The 25,325-nt window shown below is 45.7% G+C and overlaps 2 protein-coding genes across 3 annotated transcripts in view; one reads left to right on the forward strand and one right to left on the reverse strand.

Annotated features, from left to right (window-relative positions):
* NEK6 (NIMA related kinase 6) overlaps window positions 1–3,350 on the forward strand; it is a 48,323-nt gene extending 44,973 nt beyond the window's left edge. For both annotated transcript variants that reach the window (XM_085239565.1, XM_085239567.1), the window contains exon 10: window positions 1,217–3,350. In XM_085239565.1, the coding sequence (XP_085095691.1) occupies window positions 1,217–1,327 (111 nt within the window). In that variant the 3' untranslated portion in view covers window positions 1,328–3,350. The remainder of the gene's footprint in view (window positions 1–1,216) is intronic.
* A 639-nt stretch (window positions 3,351–3,989) lies between these two features.
* Window positions 3,990–24,039, reverse strand: PSMB7 (proteasome 20S subunit beta 7). Its single transcript, XM_085239568.1, has 8 exons — window positions 23,883–24,039; window positions 23,709–23,802; window positions 23,535–23,632; window positions 22,928–23,068; window positions 21,831–21,946; window positions 16,633–16,691; window positions 5,544–5,695; window positions 3,990–4,231 (listed from the first exon to the last, which is right to left on the reverse strand). Exons 1-8 carry the CDS (start codon window positions 23,942–23,944, stop codon window positions 4,120–4,122), a joined length of 834 nt encoding a protein of 277 aa, XP_085095694.1. The 5' UTR covers window positions 23,945–24,039; the 3' UTR covers window positions 3,990–4,119.
* Window positions 24,040–25,325: the final 1,286 nt, after the last annotated feature.

The following is a 25,325-nucleotide window of genomic DNA, read 5'->3' on the forward strand; positions in this document are numbered from 1 at the left end:
GTTGGATTTTCAGATGCTTCTTGAGTGCAGAACTGAAGGAGAGGTGGGTTGGTGTCTTCCAGCAGCTGAGCAGGGTGAGCCTCGGGTGGGAGCCCTCGTGCTGCAGGGCTCAGAAAAAAGCGTGGCAGCGCCTTCATGCAGCAGTAAGTTGCACCAGCAGGAATCAGCGCTGCCAGGCGGTTGGCTGTTCCCGTGTGCACGTGTTCACTTTCCTTAGGCTGATGGGGCAGATTCTTTGGGCCGCTGCAGTATTGCCACTGGTGCAGGCTTGGTCGTGGGGAGGGACAGCTGCCTTTCCATCCTCTTCCCAGGGCGGAGATGAGCATCAGCCAAATGAATCTAGCAGGGTGCTTGGTGACGTGCCCCCAGACACAGCCCTGCTGCAGGGGAGCTGCTGACCCCCTGGATACTTTGCTTGCAGCATTGTTGTGAACGAACGGGACAAAGCATTAATTGAGGAATGCCCGCCTTTCAGTGATGGCCTCCTGGCTGTGCCCTTTTCTCCAGTCTAGATCTCATGATGATCTGGAGGAGCTGAGCCTGATTCGTTTTCTGTCTCAGAAATAAATGCACTGGTAATTGTTGGCACCAGTTGGGGCTGCACGTCAAGGTCGGGTCTGCCAGTTCCTGCTGCGATGGCTTCAGGCCCCGCAGGCGACCCAGCGCTCGGGAGGCAGAGCTGTGGCCTCATTTGGGTACATTCAGTAATGCAGCTGAACTGTGTGCTTGATAGCTGTAGGGTCATGCTTTTAATTACCATTAAAATAATTGGCACTGTGGCTACTGGGAGGATGTGAGAAGATCAGAGGCTCAAGGCTGTTTCTCCCTGTGCCTCGGGGGTACGAGCAGCTTTCAGTGTCTGTATAATTAAAAGCTACAATCTTTCATGTGCACAATAAAGAGGGTAGGGAGGTGGGGGGTACTTCAGCCCTTCTGCATTTTATTTATTAAACATAATCAATGACCAGTCTCTCTCCTTCACAGAGGTTCTCTAGGAAACACTGGGGTCTGACAGCCACACTCGGGCATCCTGTATCTTCAGATGTGTGTACAGATTAACTGTGGTCCTTCCATCGAGGTGGGGTGCAACAGAAGTGTGCAGCATCAGCCACAACAGCTGCACGATGGACTCTGCTCCCATCCGGGGAGCCCCACATCCGCTGCCAGTAAGAAATAAGCTGATCCATTTCTGTTCCCTTGTCTTTCTGTCTTTCAGCTCCGGGAGCTGGTCAGCATGTGCATATATCCTGATCCAGATCAAAGACCCGACATTGGTTACGTGCACCAAATAGCAAAACAAATGCACGTTTGGACCTCCAGCACCTGAACCATCTGCAGACACTCTCAAAAGCCAGCACAGCTTAGTCTTACTTGAATTTTTTTTCTCAGATGAAACCGACTGGTGCCTAGTCAGTGAGTGAGGGGAGCACTCCTAGCAAGATGCTCCATTATTTCTGCAGGTTATTTGACAAGGACTCTCACAAGGTGGTCATGCTTTAAAGTGAAGATTCTGTGAGGTATTGCAAGTGATTTTTTTTTTTTTTAAGCCAATAAGATGTTACAGGTGTAGATCATTTAAGGGTCTCTTCTTAAACTGTCGTGTGTAATCTAGGATAGATGGATATTAACCGGGGTGTCAGCGTTGGGCACACCTCTTCTATCTTAACTGTAATGTGAAATATTGAAATAATTCCTTCAGTGAGATCACTTTATACTAATGTAAGAATTACAGTAGATTTTGTGTCGTTTGTATAACTGCTACTTCGCCTCTTCTTCAAGCGGTTTATAGCAAATTTCAGTTTTTACTTTGTGTATTTTAAAGCATCCATATATGTGTTTTTATTAATTCCCTCCTTCAGATTTAGAACTGGGAGTGGTTTGGGGGGGTGGGAGGGGGTAAAAATGCATTTATCTCATGATTTTTTTTTTTAACTGAAAACTTAGAGTGAGTATTTTGCTGATGCATTTCGCTGTTAATTCAGCCACTGAGCTGAATTCAGTGTACAGCTGGGGAAGAAAACCCACAAATCCTGTGCAAACCACTCCACAGAAACGTGCTTCAGCAGGGCCTTTCTGAGCACCTGATCGTCACGACTCTTCTGAGACTGCAGGTTGCTATGAAAAGCAGTGTTTCTCTCCCCCAGCTGGATTTTTGGGAAGATGCTTGTACGCGTTCAGTAGTATTTTAGGTACCAGTAGGTAGAACTTTAAACAAAGCAGTGTTTTAAACTCTTTGAGACATACAGAAACCAAGTCAGTCAAACGCTCTGTGTAGCTTATTCCACACAAGGATCAGCCCCGTCTACTTAACTGTGAAAGCTGATTTAGAATGTGAATTTTTATAAAAATCTCAAGCTGATTAGAAGGGGTCATCTTTAAATTAAAACTTTAAGCCAACTAAATTCATTCATTGAATCAATGATTTGTTTTGTTACTGCCAATGAAAAACATTGCCTGCTTAGGAGCAGCCCTGGGCAGTGTTTGCAGTGTGAGCCGGGGGAGCAGAGCAGCTGCTGCAGTGTGGGAGCAGCGCTGCTGTGCTGATGCTGAGCTGCAGTCTGTGTGCTGCAGTCCCAGTGCAGCCTCTGCCTCTTTTGGTTTTCTTCAAGAAATGAATACAAGCCTGAACTTTTTTTTTTTTTTTCAGTAAGATTAGGGTTAGAGGGTTATATACTCATATATGCTTTTAGTGGATTTTTTTAACTTGATTTTTTTCTACTTAAAGGAAAATTGCAGTGCCATCTTCAATTACTTTCCACCAAATTTTGCATATTTTTATAGGGTAGCAAGGAAAACTAATTGCTGTGAACTATGTTGGTATCATTAATGCAAGGTGCCATTTTCTTGTGGCTTCTTAGCAGGAAGCTGAGTCTGCTGCTCTCCTGAGAGCCTGAGGAAATTCAAATCAGCACGAGAATGGAGGAGAGGCAGCACATTGCTTCCTACATTCCCATGCCAACGTGTTTAATTTATAGCCATCTTCTTTAGCAATTCTTAGGCATAAGTCTTCAGACTGTCACCTTTACACTGCAGGTTTCCTTTAAGCCATGGCAGCAGTGGGCCGGGCTGGCTGTGCTGTGCTGCTGGTAGTGGTGGTGGACCAGCAGAGGGGCTCTGCCTGCCGGGGAGCACAGCTCAAACTGCAGTGCCTCAAGTGCTCTGCTGTCTTGCTAGATAAAATTTATTAGTGCCTATAAGTAAATGTATTTCAAAAGGTAATTTTTTTTTGCAATTGTGCATTTTTAGATAAATAAAAAAAAAAATTTGATTTACAAAATAAATACCTTTGTTTAAAAAAGAAAAAAAGATTCAGTATTAAAGGAGAAAAAATTAAAACATTGCTCCAAACAGGTGTGTGAGGTTTGCTAACAGCTTTCTTGGTATGCAGATACCTGATGCAAAGTCACGCTTTCATAAAACGGGGGACATAAACTGTCATCACTTGTCCTGATGGAAAACCTCACCCAGGGGAGCAGCTCAGCTGAAGGTGCTTTCCCTGGAGGACAGCTGCAGGCTGATGAGATTGAGGGCTGGCACCACATAACCTTCTGAGGCTGAACGTTAGCCTCAGCCTAACCCTTAGTGTAAATGAGAAAATAACTTCACGGGTGGATTTTCAACTAAGTTTTTCCTTCTTAGGATTACACTGTAAATGTAAAACATGAAATGAGTTTATCGCAAATAGGAGAATGAGCTCAGGATTCTAGGATGTGTCCAAGTGGAAGTTTGCAGAAAACCTCAGGTAAGTAACAAGACAGTTAAGGCTTCTCAGTTGTGTTTTCCTCTCTGATGAAAAGTAGAAATTTTATATGAGGTGGAGGCTGGATCTGCTCTGTCTGTCCCTATCTACAGAGCACAGGGAAGAATGGATGTAAACATCACAATACTGCTCTTAATACCCTGCAGTAATTAAAGCAGAAGCACGAGCCCCATGTTTACAACAGGTAAGAACAGAAAAGCAGTAAAAGAAATGCACCCCATGAAACAGATTAAGAGAATGGTCAGACCCCTCTTTATTTATTCTGTATGGGTCGCATGTTTTTCTGCAGGCAGGAAGGCTTCCAAAAGTGAAACACACCTCATGTGTGTCCTCTGTGACACAGCAGCTGCAGGTAATGCTCAGGAAGTATCCATGGTTTGTACAGTTTCATCCACCACCTCAATTTCCAGGTGTGCTACGTTCTCTGTGAGAACAGCAGTAGTTCCTCTCTCACACTTATATCTGCCATACCTGGTAAATGAAAGCAGGAGGGTTAATCTGGGAGATGGTAATGCCTAGGAAAACTCATTTCAAAGGCCAGAACTAATTAGCTGGTCATGATATGGAAGTTTCTTGCAGTAGTCTAAAGTGAGTGAGGCACAGTGGTTGCTGCAAAATCTAAACTGATGGCAACAACTGACTCAGCTAACCTAGTATTTCTGACTTGCATCATTGAAGAAATAAGCTGTATTTTATTATAGGACTGGCCACTCATGCTGTATGTGCCTGCTCAAAGAAAAAGCATATTTAATTCTTTTCTTTTCAGCTCTAGATTAATTTTACTAATGTATTAACTTCGAGTTTCTGTGCAAACACAGCATTTAACACAAAGACAGGCAGCCTGCAACCAAGCCATGTTTCAGAAATGTTGCTGCATCTGACTTGGCATGGCACAACAGAAGCAATATCTGACTTTGAAGGTGTAACACACTCTCCTGGCTGATCAACCATAGCAGCTTCTGCTCAGAACAGTGAAGCACATGAATCTGTAGAGTAAGAAATACAGCGGGGGTTTTTTTGGAGCAGCACATCACAGCTTTGGCCACTGCATCTGCCTTAAAAAGAAGGAAAAATGGATTTCAATGAACTCTACTATTTGGCAGTAGAAGAGTAGTGAAAAGTTGCACAACTTACTGCAAAATCTTTATGTGCAGCATTTACTTTTATGTTAAGTGCCCTGGGGGCTGTGATTTCACTGATGAGGCAATGCAGTTCACCAGCAAAACCTTTGAGCATCTAGAGGTAATACTGTCAGCTCTGCTAAGAGTTTGTTCACTTCAGAACTTCAGCACTTCTCTACTCTGAATATTCTCAGTGTTACAAGCCCATGTTAAGTATTTAAATGGAACCCTGGTTCCCAGCAAGTTCCACAGTAGGTTTTTGTGTTATCAATATTCAGGATCCAAAATAATTGTCCTAACAAGCCACAGAATGATGTCATTTCAATAAATATGGGAAATCTACACTGAGAACCTATAAGCATGGAGTGGGTAAGCCTCTATTCAGTCCCAGGTGTGAAACTTCACTCTCAAACTGCCTGAAATTCCAAAGGCAGTTTCTCAACACAGTAAAGAGTTGACAGGCAATTAATTTCTTTCACTTACCTGTAGATGCCACTAAGCCTCTACTCACCTGCCAAATGCATTCACTAATTTTGTTTTCTTCATTAGCTGAAATTCAGCACACTGATGTAGCATGTACTGACTGTGCCCAACTCCAGCATTACAGGAAACAGAACTGCTGGGCATCGCCTTGGATGATGCACAGCTTCAGAAATACCAACCTTTCGCCTTTTCTGTTGGCCACATCATACGGACGGATAAAATCCAACTTGTTCTTGCTTATAACACAGATATCTATGTTACTGCCAGAGCCCAGATCATTGTATATGCCAGCTGCAATGGCATCCCTCACAAGCTGTTTGGCTTCTTCTTCCTGGACAAGTTAAGAAAGCTGTCATTGCACAAGTGTTGGCATCTCACAGAAATGTTTGTCCATGTGACAGTGGAAGCTGTGAGCTCTCACAACAGTAAATGAGATAAGCACTACAGAGCTGAACAACAGCACACTGAGCAGTGGGCTGCCTTCCTCCTGCTCACTACCCACCTCTTTTTTCCCCCTTTACAATGGACAGATCCCATTTAGTAAAGTCAGTCAAGGAAACATGGTTTTGGTCTCAATTAATGGAGAAACTCAACCTATGCTTTTTATCATCAGGGCTTCTGTACACATGTACAGGTTCCCTATTGTGCCCCCTGTAACAGCTGCATACAAGGTAAAGACCCATACTAGTTCAGTTACTGCCTTCCCCAGGTAGGGGCAACTCAATCCTTTTTTACAGTACCAAAATTATTTATATGGTTTTGGAATATAGCATGGTTTGCAAAATATGTTCTGCTCATCTTAACAGTAACTGCGCTGCAGCAGCCTAGCTCCAGACTGAACTGCAGCCAGTAGCTCTAATTCCAGTCCTGAACACCAGTGAATTTAGAGGCAGGTGCTGACCGAACCACACACAAAAGCTGCAAGATTCCCATTCTAACAGGTTTGTATCAGCTGCTTTCTTTCAAAAGTGCAACCACACAGCAGCTGAAATATGCACGCTGGGGGGTTACCGTTCTTAATTTTCACTGTTCAGAAGCTGTCTACATAGTCTGAAACAGGACAGAACATCCAGTTAGACAAGCAGTCACATCCAGGTTAATGTCTTCTACACAGAAGTATTTCAGAACCATCAAAACTGAGTTACAGTGTTGCAGAAGAGCTCTGGTCACTGCCCCATCCCCAAAGGCCTCGGCCAAGTTCTAATGCCCCCCATAAGCTCTTTCCTGGCCCAGGCTGTTCCAGCTGCACTGGCTCCCTCTACAGCTCCCAAGGAGGGCTTTCCATTTCAAAAGCAACTTGCTGAAAGTCATAGGTCAGATGCAGCAGTATTTGAAGTCTCCTGATAGAGCTGGTACACCCTTAATTTTACACTATAACCGATGACCTCGAGCACAAGGAAATGCTGCAAAACCACCTTCCTATGGCATCTATTCAGCTGCCACAAAAGCGCTGTGCAGCCACACGAAGGCAGCCCACCACATCACAGCACCAGCTGCTCGGTGCCCAGCAGCAGCCCTGGGGATGGGGCAGGGGGGCTCAGGGCCTGGCTGTGCCTTCATCCCGTGCTGCAGCCCCACTCCCCTCAGCAGCTCCAGAACACAGCACACTCACTGCCCCCAGCACAGCTTCTCTCCTGCGCACAGAAGGGACACACTGGCAATGTGTGCTGTGGCAGCAGTGAGGCTGAATGCAGCCCACAGGCACAGAGGTCTGGTCCCAGCTTTACCCCATCAGCTCCCTCACAGCCCTGCACTGCAGGCGCCCTGACACATCCCGGTCAGCAGCTGCCATCAGCACAGAGCAGCACAGCAGCGATCCCGCAGCTCCTCCATTCGCCTCGTGCTGAAGGCCTCAGCTCCGTGCACGCAGCAGCCGTGTCAGGGCACAGAGCCACGGGGCGCCCAGCAGTGGCACCCGGCTCAGCCTCAGCACCAACTCCTGCCAGCACATACCCACATTCTGCACCGGCTGCTATGCAAGAACGTTAATAGCAGCAGTGCTCCTCTGACAGCTTAATTAAGGTGCTGGCCAGCAGTGAGGCCTCTCCGCAAACCACAGAAATAGCATCCATTTCTATCGGCCCTGCTCTTCAAACACCACCAACCTCCACCACCAGACTGAGCTTCCAGCCCAGCCAACCAGCCCTGCTGGAGAAACTGCTCCTGCAGGACAGTCTGTGCAGCACAGCTCCGTCCTGCGGCCGCAGAGCTGCTCAGAGGGCGTTGGTGGCACAGCACGAGCACACGTAGCAAACAGCTCCATGCAGTGAGGTGGCTGTAAATTCATTTTAAAAATTAACTGATGGCAGAGCCAAAATTATTCTATGCCATCCTATGAGCTCAGTATATACTAAGAGAAGCACCACAGCAAAAGCACAGCACAGGAAAAGCACAGCAGGCTGGTGGGTGCTTCGCCCCCCTTTAATTCAATCTTTTCTTAGAACAACGTAAAAATCTTGCAGTGTCATCTCACCACATTTTTTTCTCCTTTTTAGAACCTGCTGTCAGTCTGCCGCTATCAAAATAGTTCTGAAGCCGCAGTCACCACAGCTCAGCTGTCCCTCACTGCAGCCCTGCGCTGCACAGCCCAAAATGTCACCTCAGCTTTTGATCCGACGGAGTGCTGCCCAGCTCGTGAACCCGGAGTAATTTTAATTATAGAAAACCCTGCCACAGAGCTGTTTACTTTTCCTCCCCTTCCCATAATTTAGAAAGATGACCAGAATAGCCACGAGAGGAAAAAAATAAAATAAGAAATCCTTGATAGAGATCTTGCATACAAAGTTCCAGCAAAGACTGCTGCTTTGCAGTCTGAAAACAGGGGGTTCTTGGAAGAAGTGCTGACACAGTCCTGAGGACGGGGGCAGGAAGGAGTCACTGTAATAATTAATCTTAAAAAACCCTAAAAGTTCAGAGTATATAAAAGCAGCACTTCCTACTTTACGGCTGCAAAGACCAAGCTAACTGGGAATATCATTCTCTCGGGTCCACACTGCTTCTTAAATGAGATTACAGCAAGAGTGATGTAGTGCAGCACCAGTCAGCGGTGACAAGCAGCGCTTTATAGAGCTATCTGTTTGTCTCCATCACTGCATCACACAATGTGTCCCAGGACTCCAATGTGCAGCTCCATTTACCACTCCGTGACAAACGGGCAGCACTTGTAAAAGGCGCAAAGAGGTCCAGATCAGCCGTGTAATGGTCACCACAGATGCACCGCAGTACTTGAGGGGGAAACGCAGACCCCAGGTTCATTAAACTGACCAGTAATGGATCTTTCAAAGCGTGTCTTAGGAATAGCACAGAAAAGGCTAGAATAAATAACTCAGCGTGGAAGGCCAATCTGAAACGGTGTTTGATAAATTATTTATAACACAGACAATTGTCTGCATTTAATATTGGAGCTACTGGTAGCATCTTTAAAAGATGATTTATGTGTTGTAATGTCATTAAGCTTTATATGGGCCCACTGCTAGCTATAAAGTCTGCTGAGATTTAGAGAATGAGTTTTAAACTGTCACTGCAGCATCATAGTAGATAGAGGCTGTATTAAATCTTTACTTTAAACCTGTTATCTGGAGAGTTGCATTTTGTAGACGCTCAGAACTGATGGATTACCTCTCCACTGCTGCCACGGCACAAGTCCCAAACAGCACCAATAAGGAACTTTTACACATTACTCTTGTATATGACTTGAATCAAGTTTCTCCTCTCACTTAAGCAATTTCCAGATTTCAAGTACTACTGGCACAGACTTTTCTACAGCAGATGTGGATATTTCTACCTCACGTTACTGCAGCCTGTGCCAGCAGCTCTGACACAAGTTAATCACTGCCTACAGCAGTGAAGGGAACGGCTGCACTGCTTCACCAGCAGCACCTCTGTAACTTCACAAGTCAAACAAGACATCTTTTCCAGATTTAAAACTGTAGAAAGCATTTTTTTTTTTTTTTTTTTTTTTTTTTTTTTTTTTTTTAATTCTTACCAAAAACAAATGAGTGCCTTCTGCAGGTCACCAGTATCCTCTGGGTATCCAATAGGCCGTGCCACTCTCCAGCACTAAGCCTCATCAAGAATTTGAAATATCAGTACACAGGGAGTATCATAGGGTGCAAGAAAAGCCATTATAAAAACTGACTTTTACAGCAGAATGAAATTTGTTCACATTCTGTCACTCATCCTACTTAGAAGAAGAGCCTTCTGGGCTGGCAGGCCAGAAGGGGAAGAAATCAGAAGCTTCGGGAAGGACTGAGATAGTTAAAAATAAATACACATAAATAAAAAAAAAATCTATAGAGAAGCGGTGGGAATTGGAGTGTAGGAATTGGAGGCTGGGAATGCGATACCTCTTGAAGGACATCAGCACCTACAAAAGCATAATTAGACTTTGGAAGAGTAATCGGCAGGCTGCAGCATGTGAGAGATGTGTAAGTCTGTCTGGAGGGAGGAATTGTGGTAGAGATCAATACGTAACTGGAAGCGATGCTGAAATCTGTGCTAACTCCAAAGAGGGAACAGAACTGAGAAGAAAAGCACTTTGCTTTCTCACTTGTAAGGAAACACCCAAAGAGTCCATTGAGAGAGAACAGATTTGTTCTGAGCTGGAACGGGCTGCGTCCCTTCAGCCACACAGGTTTCACAAACCTTCCCCATAAAGCAGGTGCCAAGCAGCACCTCGTGAGCAGATGAATTATAAACTTTGTTTCATGAGCATGTTTTGTACAAGCAGACAATCCAAACAGCTTGCTTTCCTTCATCTCTGATAGTGAACACGATCTGGAAGCGGCCCGTCCTTCCAGCTGCTCCCTACTCCTTCCCCACCATCTTTCATTGGTTCTCTGGAAAGCCACAAAGAAAGGCTGAGGTACTGTGAAAACCAGAATCTGTAAGGAAAGATGTGCCTTCAAATGTCATCATAGGAGCATTCAGCACTACTGAGCAGCTGTTAAAGACCAGGAAGCTGCCCCAGAAGCGGCCGCCCCACTGCAGCCTCCGCCAAGGCGCAGCCATGGGTTGGCTGCCCTGCACTGCAGCCGATGTGCTTTGCTGTGAGTAACGCAGTTATGTGTTACAGTAAATGTTTGTTTTCCTAAATGTTCTTGTAAGAACTTTTCTAATAAAATAAACCAAAGTCCTTCATTACGATTCTCAGTAACTCCATTTTTCCTGTTCCATCGCTACGGCCGCCTGCACGCACCGACTCGTCACAGCTCCTCCTCCCCAGCACTGCACAGCACACCACAATAAGCCACGTTAATATTTCATACCAGTGTGAAATATGCTGGAGTATCAATTCAACATCTGCTGTCTTTAGGGTACTGGCATCCCGCAGAGACACTTTCAATTTGTAATTGAGTTCTATACTGAATTAATCAGCAGTTTATCTTTTTTAGTAAAATAATGTCTTCCCCACTAACCTGGATTTACATTAACAATTTATGCCAAATTACCTGCCAAGGCAAAAAACGCATATGACTGGGAACTACTATTTGGTAGCACCGGTTCCTATATTTCACTCCTTACATGGAGATGCGCACAACGTCTGCAGAACAGAATTAAATCACGAGCTCTTCTCACAGCCGCAGGATTTCTTCTAATGCTATTTCCAGACTCTGAAGTAAGAACTAATAGGAAAACACATTTAATCTATCGCTTGTACTGGGGAGAAGCTCCTGATGTCCAGGAAGGCGGTGCTCAGCACAAAACAAATTTGCCCCACAGTAACAGAGCAGTAAATCCCACCGGGCTGCGCTGCTGCACGCTGTGCCATGGGCTGCTCCGCTGCCCTGCTCCGCTGCCCTGCACTGCAGCCACCAAAGCCGCCCTCAGCACAGCAAGGCCGTGCACAGCCTCCTACCAGCACAGAGCAGCGCCCCTCACCTCCCTTCCATACGGGCCATCCTCACCGTGCGACGGCTCCGCAATACCCGAATATCATCCAGAGCACTTGGAGGCACTGGGCCCCAGCTCTGCAGCTGTGGGAGATGCACAGACCCCAGCAATTTAAGGTAGAACACCTGCTCCTGAGAAACGCATCAAAAATAATGGCCTGTCCTGCATCCTCCCCCAGCAGTGAAATGATCTCTTCGCATGGAGCCCTGTGTCTGACTTGCTTACCTATGCTATTGTGCACAAAGTTTAAGTATTACTTTGCAGAGGTGAAGCAACGGCTGCCCTTGGTCATGCAGCAAGGCCCCATTTAAACCAAGGCAAGACGTGTTTATGTTGAGCCTGTAAATGGAGAAGCAGAGGAACATGCTCTGGCGCTCTGCTGGTACCAGATGGATCCCATCTGATTTCTGCACAGAAACTGTACTTTGATATACTCAAAAGGAACACCTCAAAACACGTCTCCAGTGACTTCAGCCATTTCAAAGCCTGCCCAGCTATGAAGTTATACAGAATGTTTTAAACCCAACAGTCCTCCAACAGCAATCAATCAGTGCAAGGCGCAACGCCATGAGGGTGAGAACAGAACCAACCGTCTGACACGCCACGCAGAAACTGAGCGTACAGTAATCCAAGAAACAGCACAAAACAGCACTGAGAGCCTTTGCTTCCTGTCCGTCTGACTGCAGTAACCCTGATGTTCACCCACAGAAATCCAGGTCTCCCAAGGAGAAAGTAACACAGGTACACATGGACAGCAACAAACCCATCCCAGAGAGCTCCGTCAGCACAAGGCAGTGGAGATGTGCTGCTAACCATCTCCATTACTGTCACTGCTAATGGAATAAACAGCATTTATGTGCTCTATATATTTAAGTAATTATTTTTGTTCACAGAATCAGGTTTTTTTTCCCCCCATTTCCTTAATCTCCGTGTTTGACACCAATACAGGCTCAAGTATCCCAGGCAGGCTCTCCAGCTCACCTCCCAGAGCCTGGCTTGATCCCTATTGTCTGCTGCCCGAGTTCAGCCAACAAACCTCCCAGCAAGCGGTCACCTTCCAGAGTCATTAAAGCTGGTGGTGTCAGCTGGTGGGATTAGCCTGCAGCCCGCACACCTGAGCCCTGTGGTGGGACACAGGCATTCTGATCACCATCACTAATGAATACAGCATTCATATGCAGCTTGTCATTGCTCTTGAGCCTTGAATCACACAGATGCAGCCTAAATAAGACTGATGAGACAACTATTGTTGGAGATCAGAGAGTTCTGACAGTTTCCAAAAATAGCTCAGTGTTATTGCCAGTAGTTAATAAATGAAAATAATGCCACCATACCAAGGAGCAGTAGGAAATAACAGAATGATCTGTATGTCACCTGTTTAAAACCAGAAGAAAATGACACATTTTTATCAAATTCTGTACTATGTCTGATGCTTATTTCCTTAAAATAAAAATGTGATATGTAGTCAACTGGTGAAAGTGGCATTTCTGTGGCCTTCCCTTTGGTACAACACAGGCTTTTGGTGCAGAGCCTGGAGGAAGGCATCCTTTACATCACAGCTGTCATGGGGGACACTGCACTGGTCTCACGTCTCTCAACGACAGCAGCCATGCCAGGAACAAAGCTGGACAAGGAGAGCCGGGCCTAAGCACTGGACTTCCAGCCCTCTTTCCCCCTACAATTTCCCCTGAGCACACCTACTCTGACAGCCACAGCTGCTACCTCTGACCACTCACTGCCTCTCCCACTGAGGGCTACCCAAATCTGCCAGCTGAGCTGCTCCTAAGGCTGCACTCCAACCTGTGTTTGTCAAAACCAGACAAGTTAGCAAAGGCAGAAAGATCAAATCTGGCCAGCAGGTGAAGGAGCACACCTCCAGTACGAGGGCAGGCTGCAGAAGATGATCACTTTTTTGGGCACTACAAGTGCAACAGCTGAACCACAGAGATCTCTTCCTGCCCCTCCAGAAGCTTCTGGTTTTTTACTCATCACCTTTTAATGCCATGCTAAAAACAAACAAACAAAAAAACTATCTTAAATAACTCTAAATATAATCTCATATCTTTGCAGCAATCTGTCTTAGTTACAATTACAAATATCTACCAGGCTCCACTTCTGTCCATTTTCCCCACCTCTTTTGTGCCCCTGAAGTCATCACATCAAGGTGCACCTCTTTGCTCTGCAATAGCACTATTTTCTATGGCTTCTTCTCCTTCTCTTCCTTTTAGATCCTCTTGTTATTGACCTGGTTGTTTTGCTGAAACAGCCTGCTCCACACGGACTCTTACCCATGGCGACCACAGAGCTGCACTACATCAAAGTATTCTTCTACAGACAAAACTTCTCCTTCCCAAAGAAGTCAAATACCAGGATAAAATACACAACACCCCCCAATTTCCCCAGGAATTCAACAACCACAATGTAGACAAAGACTGAATTCCAGCATTTACACTGCAGACTGAGTTTTCCCCTGGATCATGATGGTTGCCATATCTCCTCGCTGCTGTTCAGCACCGGAAGGCATGAATGCATTTGCAAATTCTGACTGGGGTTTAAAAATCATGTGGCCACTCTCCTGAAAGAAAAATTGGCTGCAACGAAAGATCTGAGCTCAAACCACTCTATTAGGTGCGCTGTTCTTCCGCTTATGTTTTTTAAAGCAGACCTATAGCTGCCCACATGACAGATTAATATTGTTCCACAGTAGTTAGGTGCTTGGCACTACATTTTTGAAGCATCTACAGGCCTTCAGGGCTGAAAGTGTTCACATCTTCAGCAATCTATAATGGTTCCTCTAGAGGCCAGCACTTGCTTCATAATGAAACATGCCTCCATAAATCAGACTGCAGAAGTGGCACTTGTGTACGTCACCATCCATCTTAGCAGTTTCTCTGAAGGATGTTGGGTAAAGATCATCTCCCAGCATTGCAACCAGGGAAAGGACCATCACAGCTGGCACTGATAAAGCATGTGCTACTTAAATCTGAAGGCACACTAAGTCTGTGGAAAAAAAACACATCCTGCTGGTGTTAGCATGCCTCAGGCAGTGGTAGAAGCTTCAGCAACTCATCTTCAAAAGGCAGAGAGCCAGGGCTCTAGAAACCTGCAAAAATTGGCTAAGCCTGCAGTCTTTTTTTTTCTTTTTTTTTTTTTTTTTCCCCTTTTCTTTAAGTTGAGAATCTTCAAAGTCTATGATTCTAACTGTAGGGCACAGCAGCTGCCACTGCAGATTTGATCCTCTCAGCTTTTGGCAGCTCTCAACTTGAAATTCTAGCAAAAGAATTTTTCAAGTTGCTATTATTGCCTGTCACGGATTTATAAATATTGTGCACTATCTGCTGTGGCACGGCTCTCATGGGACACCAGTGCATGCCAAAAGCATAACAGAATGAAAAACAGTTCCTATTCTTCAAATAAATGCTAATTTTTTTTAACTGTGCTCACACGATGTGTTTGGTGATCAGCTTCAATAGTACAGAATATATATCAGAGGGAAAAAAGCTGATTGTCTTTTCCAGTAGTATTCAGCTGCTACTTTCATTAAGCTTGTTTAATTACATTCCAGATGCTAATTTGCAAGTCGATACCAGAGGGTGCAGGACAGTTTGCCTTTGAATCATGTTTCTGTGATGTGATGGTCTTGCAGCACACCACTCCCCTCCAGTAGCCCTAGCAAGATATTCTGACAATTAGCACACAAGAAAGCAGCATTGATCTCGGCAGCAAAATACCACTCCTCCATCCACTGTACTGAATTAATCTCCAGGAATTTGAACTTTATCATCACCATTTCACAGCAAATTTTATGTAGAATACACAACGTACTTCAGATTTAATTTCAACTGGAATTCCATGCTATTTGGATACGTTACTGGGCAAAACACATTTGGCACAAAGAGGTGAATATTTTAAGATGGCAGCCACAACACGAAGAGGTGCTGAAGAACAGGGCTGGACTCGAGCACCTGCAACTCCACTGGTGTGGATGTTCAGATGATTGTGCTGTTATCAGACAAAGAACACCGGATGAAAACAAAGGCAGGGTTAAGGTGCTCTCAGAGATCTAAATATCTGCTTCAACAAATGGGTACGCTGCGTTTCCACACGCCTGTTTCAGCACTATCTGTTGCCATTTATGGTTGCGTGTGAAGGCAATTTAATTAGGATGACCTTTCTAAGTAGAAAAAGTTGGAAATTTACCAATTTTTGGTGCCTTTTTTGGTTGCTCTTACACAAAGAATGACTTAAAATACAAGCTCGAGAACTAGCTGAGAATGAGGTAAGATTTTCAGTTCCATCACACAGCTCTCTGACATTTGTGTCCCTGAAAGGGGACTATTATGCTGTAGCTGTTGATTCCAAGGATTTGTATCCCTGTTTTCAGTATGAATAGCACACAAGTGCCAAGTGTGCAGTCACACAAGAGGCTGGAAAAGAGACCGTGCCATTCTCACAGCAGTAGAAAGGGAAAAAAAGAAGAGCAGGAAATCTACACCCGGTGGTTCCTTCTGTCAGGCACCTCCTGCAGTGCTGCATGCAGAAGATACTGAGTGCCTATTTAAAGATTACCATTTTTTGGACAGCATTTATAAATATCCTGGAGGCCAGAAGTCTGGTCTCTTCAGATCTTACCCAAGATACTGAGGCAACACAGACACATTACTGCACTTTGGTAGCCACGTGCACCTACAGCTACATCAGACAAACAGCACAGGGCCACATCTGGGAAGAACCAAACAACTGCTCACTACTGAATGTTCAGCAGTTCTGCTACTGGAAAACCGCCCAACCAACCTGAACATTTCAGGTTTGATCGATATCAGCAAAAACACAACTCACAACCCTGCAAATCTCCCACCGATCAGTTCTTAGGTAGACTGGAAAAGGAAGAAAGCAGCTGCTAGTTCTGTGTTCGAAACCCAATCAGCCCCAAATCTAATGGCTTTCCTTTACCAATTGAACACTTTGTTGGTTTGCAATCATGTGGGTTTTTTTGTTTTTTTGTTTTTTTGTTTTTTTTTTTTTAAGATTAAGAGTTGCATAAAACAAAAAGATAAAAAATAAAAAGAGATGGACTGATGACCAACGGAAAAACAGCAAAACTGACTACGCTAAGGTTGTTAAATTCCTGAAGTCAATTTCAAGTTTTCATCTACATTAAAATCACATGAGCTTTTCCATACATAGATGGGAGAAATTATTCATTTCTTAAAATCCACTTCATCCCTAAATTTTTTACAGCTCTGCAGTAAGCTGACATCAATACACTGAAGTGCTAAAGCAGACTGAACTTCTTTTTTATAGCCTCAAACCTCTTCAAACCTTAACACCGAGTATTATTCAGAAAGAAACACTTGTTTTAATAACATTTCTTACCTCCATGTCCGGTTTGTACTTATCTTCAAAAACAGCCATAGCTGCCAGTGAGCCAGAACCTGCAGCAACACAATTGGGACATTTATTGAGGCAATAATATACTGTACCTAGACACAGGAGTTTGGTTCTCTGTATTTATTAGGTAGGTTTTAAAGGAAAAGCTGACAAAAGCAGCACCCGTAGGCAAAGCCTATCTGCACACCGACCTGCTGCACCCCAGCCAACCTCCACTGCTCCCAGCACACACAGCCCACCACGCTCCCAGGGGTTCCTGCCCAGCTCTGCTCCCATCGCTCCGTGCCGTTTCACTTCCAGCACTGGCAGAGATGAGAACACGAGTCTGCAGGTACAGAACCACAGCAGAGCCCGTCTGCACCCGCAGCACTCAGTGGCACTCAGTGTTATAAGCACACTTTCTATAAATTGATGCAAAAAGCAGAACAACACTGTTTGGAACCGTAAACCTGCTTTGTTCAGAACCTTCAGGAACAGCTCTTGTCTGTCTGCAGCCCTGACCATATTTCAGTGCTCCACTTTTGGGGAGCGAACAAAGTTACCTGCCATTTTTTACTCCAATTAGAAGATTTTTTGGCATTTATTACTTTTTAACTTGTTTTGCATACTGCTATCTGTTTAGCTGGGTCACAGAGAAAGCCGTATTTTCTATTTAAAATGATTTGTGTATATCGCTTGACCACCTCAATGGTTTAGTGAAAGAAAAAGGCAGCGATTAAACAGTTTCAAATGAGGTGTCCTGCTGATTTTATCAAGTCTGCTGAATGTATAATGAAAAAGGAGAAGCTGACAGCGACACTGTTGAGAAAATACAGACTACCTTATCTGAACCATTTAAGGAGGCCCAATTATAGATCAAATTTAAAGGGTAGAAACAGCAGATTTACAGACACAAATCAATGAACATGGTAATCCCAATGAATGTGACAGATATTCCTGTTACAGAATATTGCTGTGGTTGAGGATCATTACCTTTACAGTACCAAATACATCACATCTAAAAGCAGTAGGACGCTCTAAGTGTGTACTTGTATTACAGGCAATGACTATTCATTCACACCTCGGAGCAGTACGTGACTCCTTTCTTTAAATGCTGAAGCTGGGAATAAAGAGGATTTTTAAGCAGGTAATAGCAGAAATGAACTGCTTATAAAAACAGCTGATATCACAGAACAAACCACCAAATAAAAGGGTTGTACTGATCCCTGCAACAAGGGCAGAATGAGGTGCGTTCCAGAACAAACATGGGACTTCAAACATGATTCTTTTTGCAGAATAATGTAGGAATATCTCTAACAAAAGGGAAAAAGGGTTCCGAGACCAGATCTCAATTTTAAGACCGTGCTCCTTAGGCACCCAACCGAAGGCCTGCATTGAGCAGAAGGGGAAACCCTGGAACCAGAGCAGAAACCACGGCACCCTCAGATACGGCGTCTGTGAGACTATGAAGCCTAAAATATTTTGCCAGAATGAAAACCTGACAGATATTGGCTGACAAAGTCCTACACTGAAGCCAGAGCTACGAAAGAATGGTCTTCATTTCTTAAGACTTGCAGCGTCTACTAAACTAACCAATAATGGAATACTCCAACAATTCCATAAACGGCACAGACTGGAGTTATTCCTCCAGTTCCTTTTTAAAAGTAGTTCACCAAGGAAGTGGACAGAGCTCAGCAGGCTCCAGGAGGAAGGGGAAAGAAAAGGAAAGCAGCTCCTCATGCTGTGGTACATGAGATAACCATCACATTTATCATTAACTTTAAATAAATGCAGACAGTCCCGTAACAGAGGTTTGTAGAGAGCTGTCAAAGTCTTAATTAATGGTATCTATAAGTCAACATTTACATCTAAAAATCCTTTTCTTCTACTGGTTACAAACACTAAAGATAAGACTTACAATTTTGCGTTTTCTTAAAAAACAAAACAAGAAGCCCTAGCAGAAGCACCACATCTCCTGAAAGAAGAGATTTTTGTCATCTTGAACATCACAATGGAAATTCTGTTACCAGCACCAGCTGTAATAACTGCCCTTTTAGAAACACAAATACACACACACTTCTCCAAATCACATCTGCTGTTTGACGACAGCCACAGGAGCTGCTCTGAAGCACACTTACACCAAACACCCACCTGTAACACCCAGGGAAGCCCGGACCCACCTGGCTGCGGGGACACAAGCAGAAGCACCGCACTGATTCCAAGCAATTTCCTGTGCATACACATTCTGTGAGCTACACCTCCAGAAGAGGAATGCTTGGGAAGTATTAATCTAGCATCTAAAGATCTAGAAACATTGACTGCTAAAAAAAACAACCATAAAGAACTACACAAACTGGCACGCGAAGCTTCTTTGGAGAGGAGTATTTTTCACACTAATAATCAGCACAAACAAGAAGACTTAGGAGACCATAAGAGTTTGCTTTACTTCTTCAAGAAACACTGGCCATTTACTAAGGTTCACAACCGAATCATTCAAAAACCTCCTGTATTTGACTGGAAGTGACTTTAAAAAACCTCGTCTGGTGCTTACACAAGGCACTTCAACATCCGATTCACAGCAGTAGGTCGCTGCCGATACCTGCACAACACCCAGCTGACTCCTCCCACTGCGGCCTGCAGCCAGCACAGCGCTCCCAGAGAACCGGGCCGTGGGCAGAACCATCACCGGGAGAGCTCTCAGTGCTCAGCACAGCCCTTTCCCTCAGCCAGGACCTGCCTGCTGCCCCAGCACAGGATGCGCACAGCCTGGAGAGAGCAGCGTTTAGCACTTGTCATCCATCAGTGCCGGGCTCCCTGACAGGGCACTTACTCACACGCACTCATTGCTATTCGATTTGCCGCTCACTCTGGGTAGGAACCCGGTGATCTCCACAGCCCCATCGATCGGGACCATTTTTCAGCCCGCTTCCTGGCCGAGGGGCCTTGGCTCAGCAGTGCTGCTGCTCGCTCGGCAGGACAGCGCTGCCAGTGCGCGAAGAGCTGATTTATGAATATGGAGCACTGCTGGCACCGGGGGACTGCTTCTGCCACCAGAGACTACTGGAACATACCTACTGCTTCCGAAAGCTGAACTACAGACTTCAACTACTTTAATTTTATGCATGCATTTCATTATAAGTCTTGGCCAGAAGCTTTCCCAGACAAGCCAAGCAATCAGACAATCTTGCATCGTTTGCTGAAATCCAATTTTGTCCTTTGTCAGCATAAACAGTTTAATTTGATGTTTTCACTCCTGAGTAAGCACTGAGTATCTTTTAAATCTGCCTTGCAAGGGAGGACATCACCACATCCATCCACAAACATATTCCAGGCAAGATATCTGAGCACATTAAAAACAGAAAAATTTCCAGAAAATAACTGTTCAAAGATATGTATGCAAATTTAATAAAGCACCCTTAGAATATTGGGGGGAGGGGTGAAAATCATACTCTAAATAAAATAGAAATACAGTTCCTATTCTGATCTTTGATACATTTTCTGCCTCAGCACCATCTTTCACTGATACACATAAGCAAATCTCCTTTCACTCAAACACATGCAGAGTACCAGGAGCAGAAAGGTAAAGGACATCGTGCTGAGAAGGGCTTTGTGTGGGATCCTGCACAGAAGGAACATGCAATCACCAGGCAGATCTGGCACAGCTGACAGCAAACCAAAGCTAAAGCTGCAGTAAAATTAATCCCATGAAAGTCTGCTCCCTACCTAATTGAGCTTACTCTGCTACTTCAGTGTGGTTTTTTTTTTTTGGAGAGAGAAGGAGGAACAGGCAGGATGTTAAGAAATAGCACATTTTAAATCTTTTAAAACATAGGCACAAAAGTAACCACGTACATAATGGCAGCTGTGTGACTGTATTCAGGCAATTAGCTACTAGCAGTTGGCAGCTTAAAGTCAGTTATGGTTTCACAGTTTTCTACAACACTGGGTATAAGGCAATTACAAGAACCAGAGATTTATGCTTTTCTTTTTAAAATTATATTAGAGGCTAAACAATGGCATCACATAATGCGACTGCTACATGGATTTTGCCAAGGAAATAAAGCACCAGTTCCTAAGGTAATGGCACCATCTATTGGTCTAGCACTACCTCTGCAGAAATCTCTGTAAATGAACCACAGTTCTCATTACCATACAGTTAACTGCACCATTCTGTTTAGCAGTTGTGCAGTTTTCGCACTTCGAAGACATGGAAAGCTTTAATTGTTAAAGGCTGTGTGTCAAAAAACAACTTTGTTAATTTCCAGCAAGGCAAGTTAGTTCAGAGGCCAGAGCCTCTCCAAACAGGTACTACACTCACAGGCATGTGTAAGGTCACACTTGGTGCCCCACACAAAACCTCATTCTCCTCAACCTTTATGAGATACATTGTGAGACACTTCTCTAAGTTCTGCTTTAAAGCATTTTAGGTTTTTGTTTTCCACTTTTCCCATAAAAGAAAGTACCTTATGCACAGACCTGGCTTGCAGGTACCAGAACCTCAGGGTGTTTCTTCTAAGCCTTCTCCGAGTTCTTAGCATTCTAAGAAAATTATCTCAAAGGAATTCATTTTCAGGAGAACACCTTTCCCTTCAAGTAATGAGGAATATATTAAAGCTCCAGCAAAAAAATAAACAAAGTTGGTTTGCATGCTTTTTCTAACCATTGGTAGTGAAAGCTTTATGCACAAGAATTGTTATTGTTTGCCTTGGATTTTCTTCATTCTCAGAACCCGAACTGCTGGCAGTAAATAACACCAAAAAAGGATCAGCACAGGTGTGAAGGGATTCAATGCTTGTATCAAACTAGAGGCACAACAGTGCTTACTTAAGACAGACAAAATTATTTTTAAGTTGCAAGTGGGAACTTCTGGAGTAACAAGCCGGCTCCTGTGAAGCAAATCTCTGCCCCTGGAATACGAGGACCACAGAAATTGAAAAATCAGCTGAAGAGGAACACAGTATCTCAAAAGAAGACAAAGGAGTGACAGGAAGAAGCAAGGCAATCATGTAGATTAAAGAATGGTTTGGTTCTCTAAGGAAGCCATCATCACTACTCCTGAGCAAGGGGTGAAAACTGCGTATTCAAGGAAATATTTAATCCCAAAGCAAGCTAAAATGCTGGTTACCTCTGACCAGCCAAGTAGAATGCTCAAGTCAGGAAGATTTAATGCTCTTACACCGCAGTAGAATGGAGGCAGCACTTACCCATGGTAACATAAGGCAACTTGTCAGTTGATCCATGGGGATATATGCTGTAAAGGTGAGGTCCAGTGACATCTACACCTCCTAAAACCAAGGCAGCACCAATGTAGCCTTGATACCTAGGAACAACATTTACACACGAATCTGAGTATCTGTGATAAAGCAGTGGGGTTTTTGTTTGTTTACAAGCCACAATGCACACATTTGAGAATTTCTCCACGCTTACACCACATACACCTCTGTAATAGAAAGACTGCTTTTACTATCTGTGAAATTAACTAAAACATGATTATTTCACTGTCAAGCAGAACGAGCACGCAGTGGACAAGCAAGGAGACTGGCTGTTATGTTTGTGCTAACCAGGAGATAATTCCATTTTATAACACTACATGAAATTCCTGTATCTGTGGTTAAGTTTATAATTAGGGACTTTGAAGAAAACATGCTCGTTCCTCCACGAGATCTTGGCTGCTTTAACTTTTCAGCTCACTGTGTCTTATGACACACTTAAGGCAAGCTGCCCAGCAAGACAGCATCAAACAACTAAGATAGACTCTAATAATTCATCTACTCAACGTAGCTTTTGAGTTTTATTTGGTTTTAGGCTTTATTTTATTTTCCTGAAGACTTTCCCACAGCTTGAATAATCTCCAAGTACACACACTTCCTTCTTTCTTCTCTACCAATAGTATTTTTTACTTCTATGAGAAACAGTATTAAAAACAGTACTGAAATGCAAGGTTTGGAGAACGTGCCCTCAATTTAATGGCATGTTTTAAATCATGTTGCTGAGAGGAATTGCAATTGCCATAGTACAACGGTTTGCAATCAACCAAACAAGCAGATATTTTTTCCTCAAGACAACCACAGCACAACTTCCAGTAATATTAATCAACGCTGCACAGCTGCAGCATGGGCTCCCTGAAATACTACAGGCTTTGTTTCCTTCATCTTGGTTCAAATAACTACGAAGGAAAGAACAACTCTTAAATCTTTCCTAAAGTCTTGTTATGGAGCTTACACAGACGTCCCACCACAAGAACAAGTCACGGCCGGTGGCCTTAACAGCATAGCTAATAAATAGGAAAGCATTCAGTCACCTGAAAAGCATTTGCTTTAGCATTCGATTAGCTGTGACCACACGTGGAAGTCGTCCTGTAGACAGCGCATGGAGCTCCAGATTGGAAGCAATCAGCTGAGTCGTCATCTCAGTGTCTGCGGCTGTGCCCGCACCACAACAGCTGAAAGTCATTACAGGTTGCACACGGTGAGTGGGGGAAGGGAAGCAAATAACCCAACATGGCCAAACCAGAGCTCTGGCTGCTTTATTCAACACGTTTGAGCTTCTTTCCTATGTTTTCTCCCCGAGTTATCCCAGCCCATTCAATGCCCATAACTGCTGTTTTTTCCCCTCTGCCGCCCCAAGGCAGCATTTGCAGTTTCTGAACCACAGCCGCCCTACTGCTGCACGCAGCCCAGCGCTCCTTTCCCTCACGGCAAACCTGAGAAAACCAACATCCCACCCAGCCAACGCTTGTAGAGCGCGAAGCAAAAAGCAAACGAAACGCCGAGCAACGAGCAGCCCATTCTAATAAGCACAAGTCAACGTTTTAGAGCACACCTCGGTCTGCGCTGCCGGCAAAGCACACAGCTAAAAATCCCATCCGTTCCCAGCGCCGCCACAGCACAGCCGCCTGCGGTACTCACTAGATGTTGGAAGAGATGTAGTGTATTTTCGAGCAGTTCTTGTCAGCGACGACCATCCCCTCGGTCGCCCTCGTGTCGGCTCCCAGGACCACGCCATCCTGCGGACACAACGAGGCCTCAGCCCGGCCCCGCGCCCCCCGGCCCCCGCCCCGCCCCGCCGCCTCGGCCGCTCACCTTGTAGACGACTCCCGCGATGGTGGTGCCCGTCTTGCGGGCCGCGGGCAGCCGCCGCCCCTTCTGCCCGAGCTCGGCCTCCAGGAGCGAGTTCCTGCAACGCAAGTTGCCCCGCGGTCCGTGTGAGCCCCGCGGCCCGCGCGAACCCCGCGCCCCGCCCGCCCCGCGCCTCACCGAGCGCAATTCTCGAAGCTGAATCCGCCGCTCGGGGCCCGCAGCACCGACACCGCCGCCATCGCCGCGCTGCTCCGTCACGGCCGCACTGAGCGCTTCCGGGGCGGCCGCGTGCGCGCGCAGCGAGCGGGGGTTGGGGCGCGGCGCTGCGAAATGGCGGTTCCGGCTCTCTGCCTTCCCGGCTGCGCCCTTTGAGCGCTCCGTGCGGTGCCCGGCCGCGGGACGCAGACGCGGCTCTCCCCGGTTCGGGCTCAGGGGCCGTTGGCGAGCCCGGCGTGCTGCAATAAAGTGCTTTGATTTGCGTCTGCGAAACGCGTGGGGACGCGGCGCTGCTGGGCCGGAAGGGACCTCGAGGGACCGCCGGGTCCGACCCCCGCAGCAGGACGGGCCGGTGGGCGTCCGGAGCGCCCCGAATGTCTGCGGGGGAGCAGAACGCCGGCCCGGGCGGCCCCGCACCGCAGCTCTTCCACCGGCTGCGCGTAGCGCGCTGCGTTCGGCCGCCGCTCCGCTTCCCGGCACCGCTAAAGGAGCCTGCTCGCGGCTCGGATGTCGAACTCAGCACGGAGCCGCCCCGGCTGTGCATCTCGCACCGCTGCCTTCCCTCGGGCCGGGTCCGCCGGGAGCTCCTCGCCGCTCCGGCCGAGCCGAGCCGGGCTCCTCCCGGTGCCAGCAGCGCTGCGTGCGCCCCAACCATCCCCGGTGAGCCGCCGGGACGGCTCCGGTCGGGGCGGGGAAGGACGGGGCAGCCGGGAGCTCTGCTGGGCTCTGAACGCCTTCTGTTGTAAAGCGAGGCGTCCTCGTACGCCCTCCTTTGCCTTTGACCGTATTTAAAATGGAAGCGATGCTACTTGTACTGGCGGGTAGGACTTGTTCAGTGGGTTGTGGAAAAGGGTTGAGGCTTTCAAAGAAAATGAAAGAGCAAATAAAGGACAAAAAGGGGGAAATCCAAACTTTTCTATTTAGATCTTCTAAAGAATCTACAATTATAAGAGAAAATGCAAACCTACCTAAAAATGCTGAGCTGTTAACGTAATTGTATGGTGAGAGAGAAACAAGAAATGCGGTTCCTACAGCTGGCACAGCCCTGCTGCACGTGGAGGTCAGTGATGTTATTTCAGTGTCTTCTGAGCACACTACCCTAGACCTCCACCCTCACTTTTCTGTTCCTCCAGCTGACCCAGGAAATGGAACAGCCCAGCATGCCCTCAGACAAGAACCTGTGGCAGCTCCCCAGGAAAGGACCCATTTGAAAGCAGCGCAGACACACAGTGAAATTTTTCAAAAGTTTGACACATATCTCATATGCACCCTAGAAGTATATGTGCTTGAAATTAAAACCATTACGTGAAGCCCTCTCTCCCTGTGGAACACCATAAGAATTGATGTAGTGTGTTGGCTTCTTGCCTAAAGGAAACTTTCCCTGTGCACTTTACCAAATGTCTT

The sequence above is a fragment of the Meleagris gallopavo genome, chromosome 19, assembly GCF_905368555.1.
Source record: "Meleagris gallopavo chromosome 19, MGAL_WU_HG_1.1, whole genome shotgun sequence".
NCBI lineage: Eukaryota > Metazoa > Chordata > Aves > Galliformes > Phasianidae > Meleagris > Meleagris gallopavo.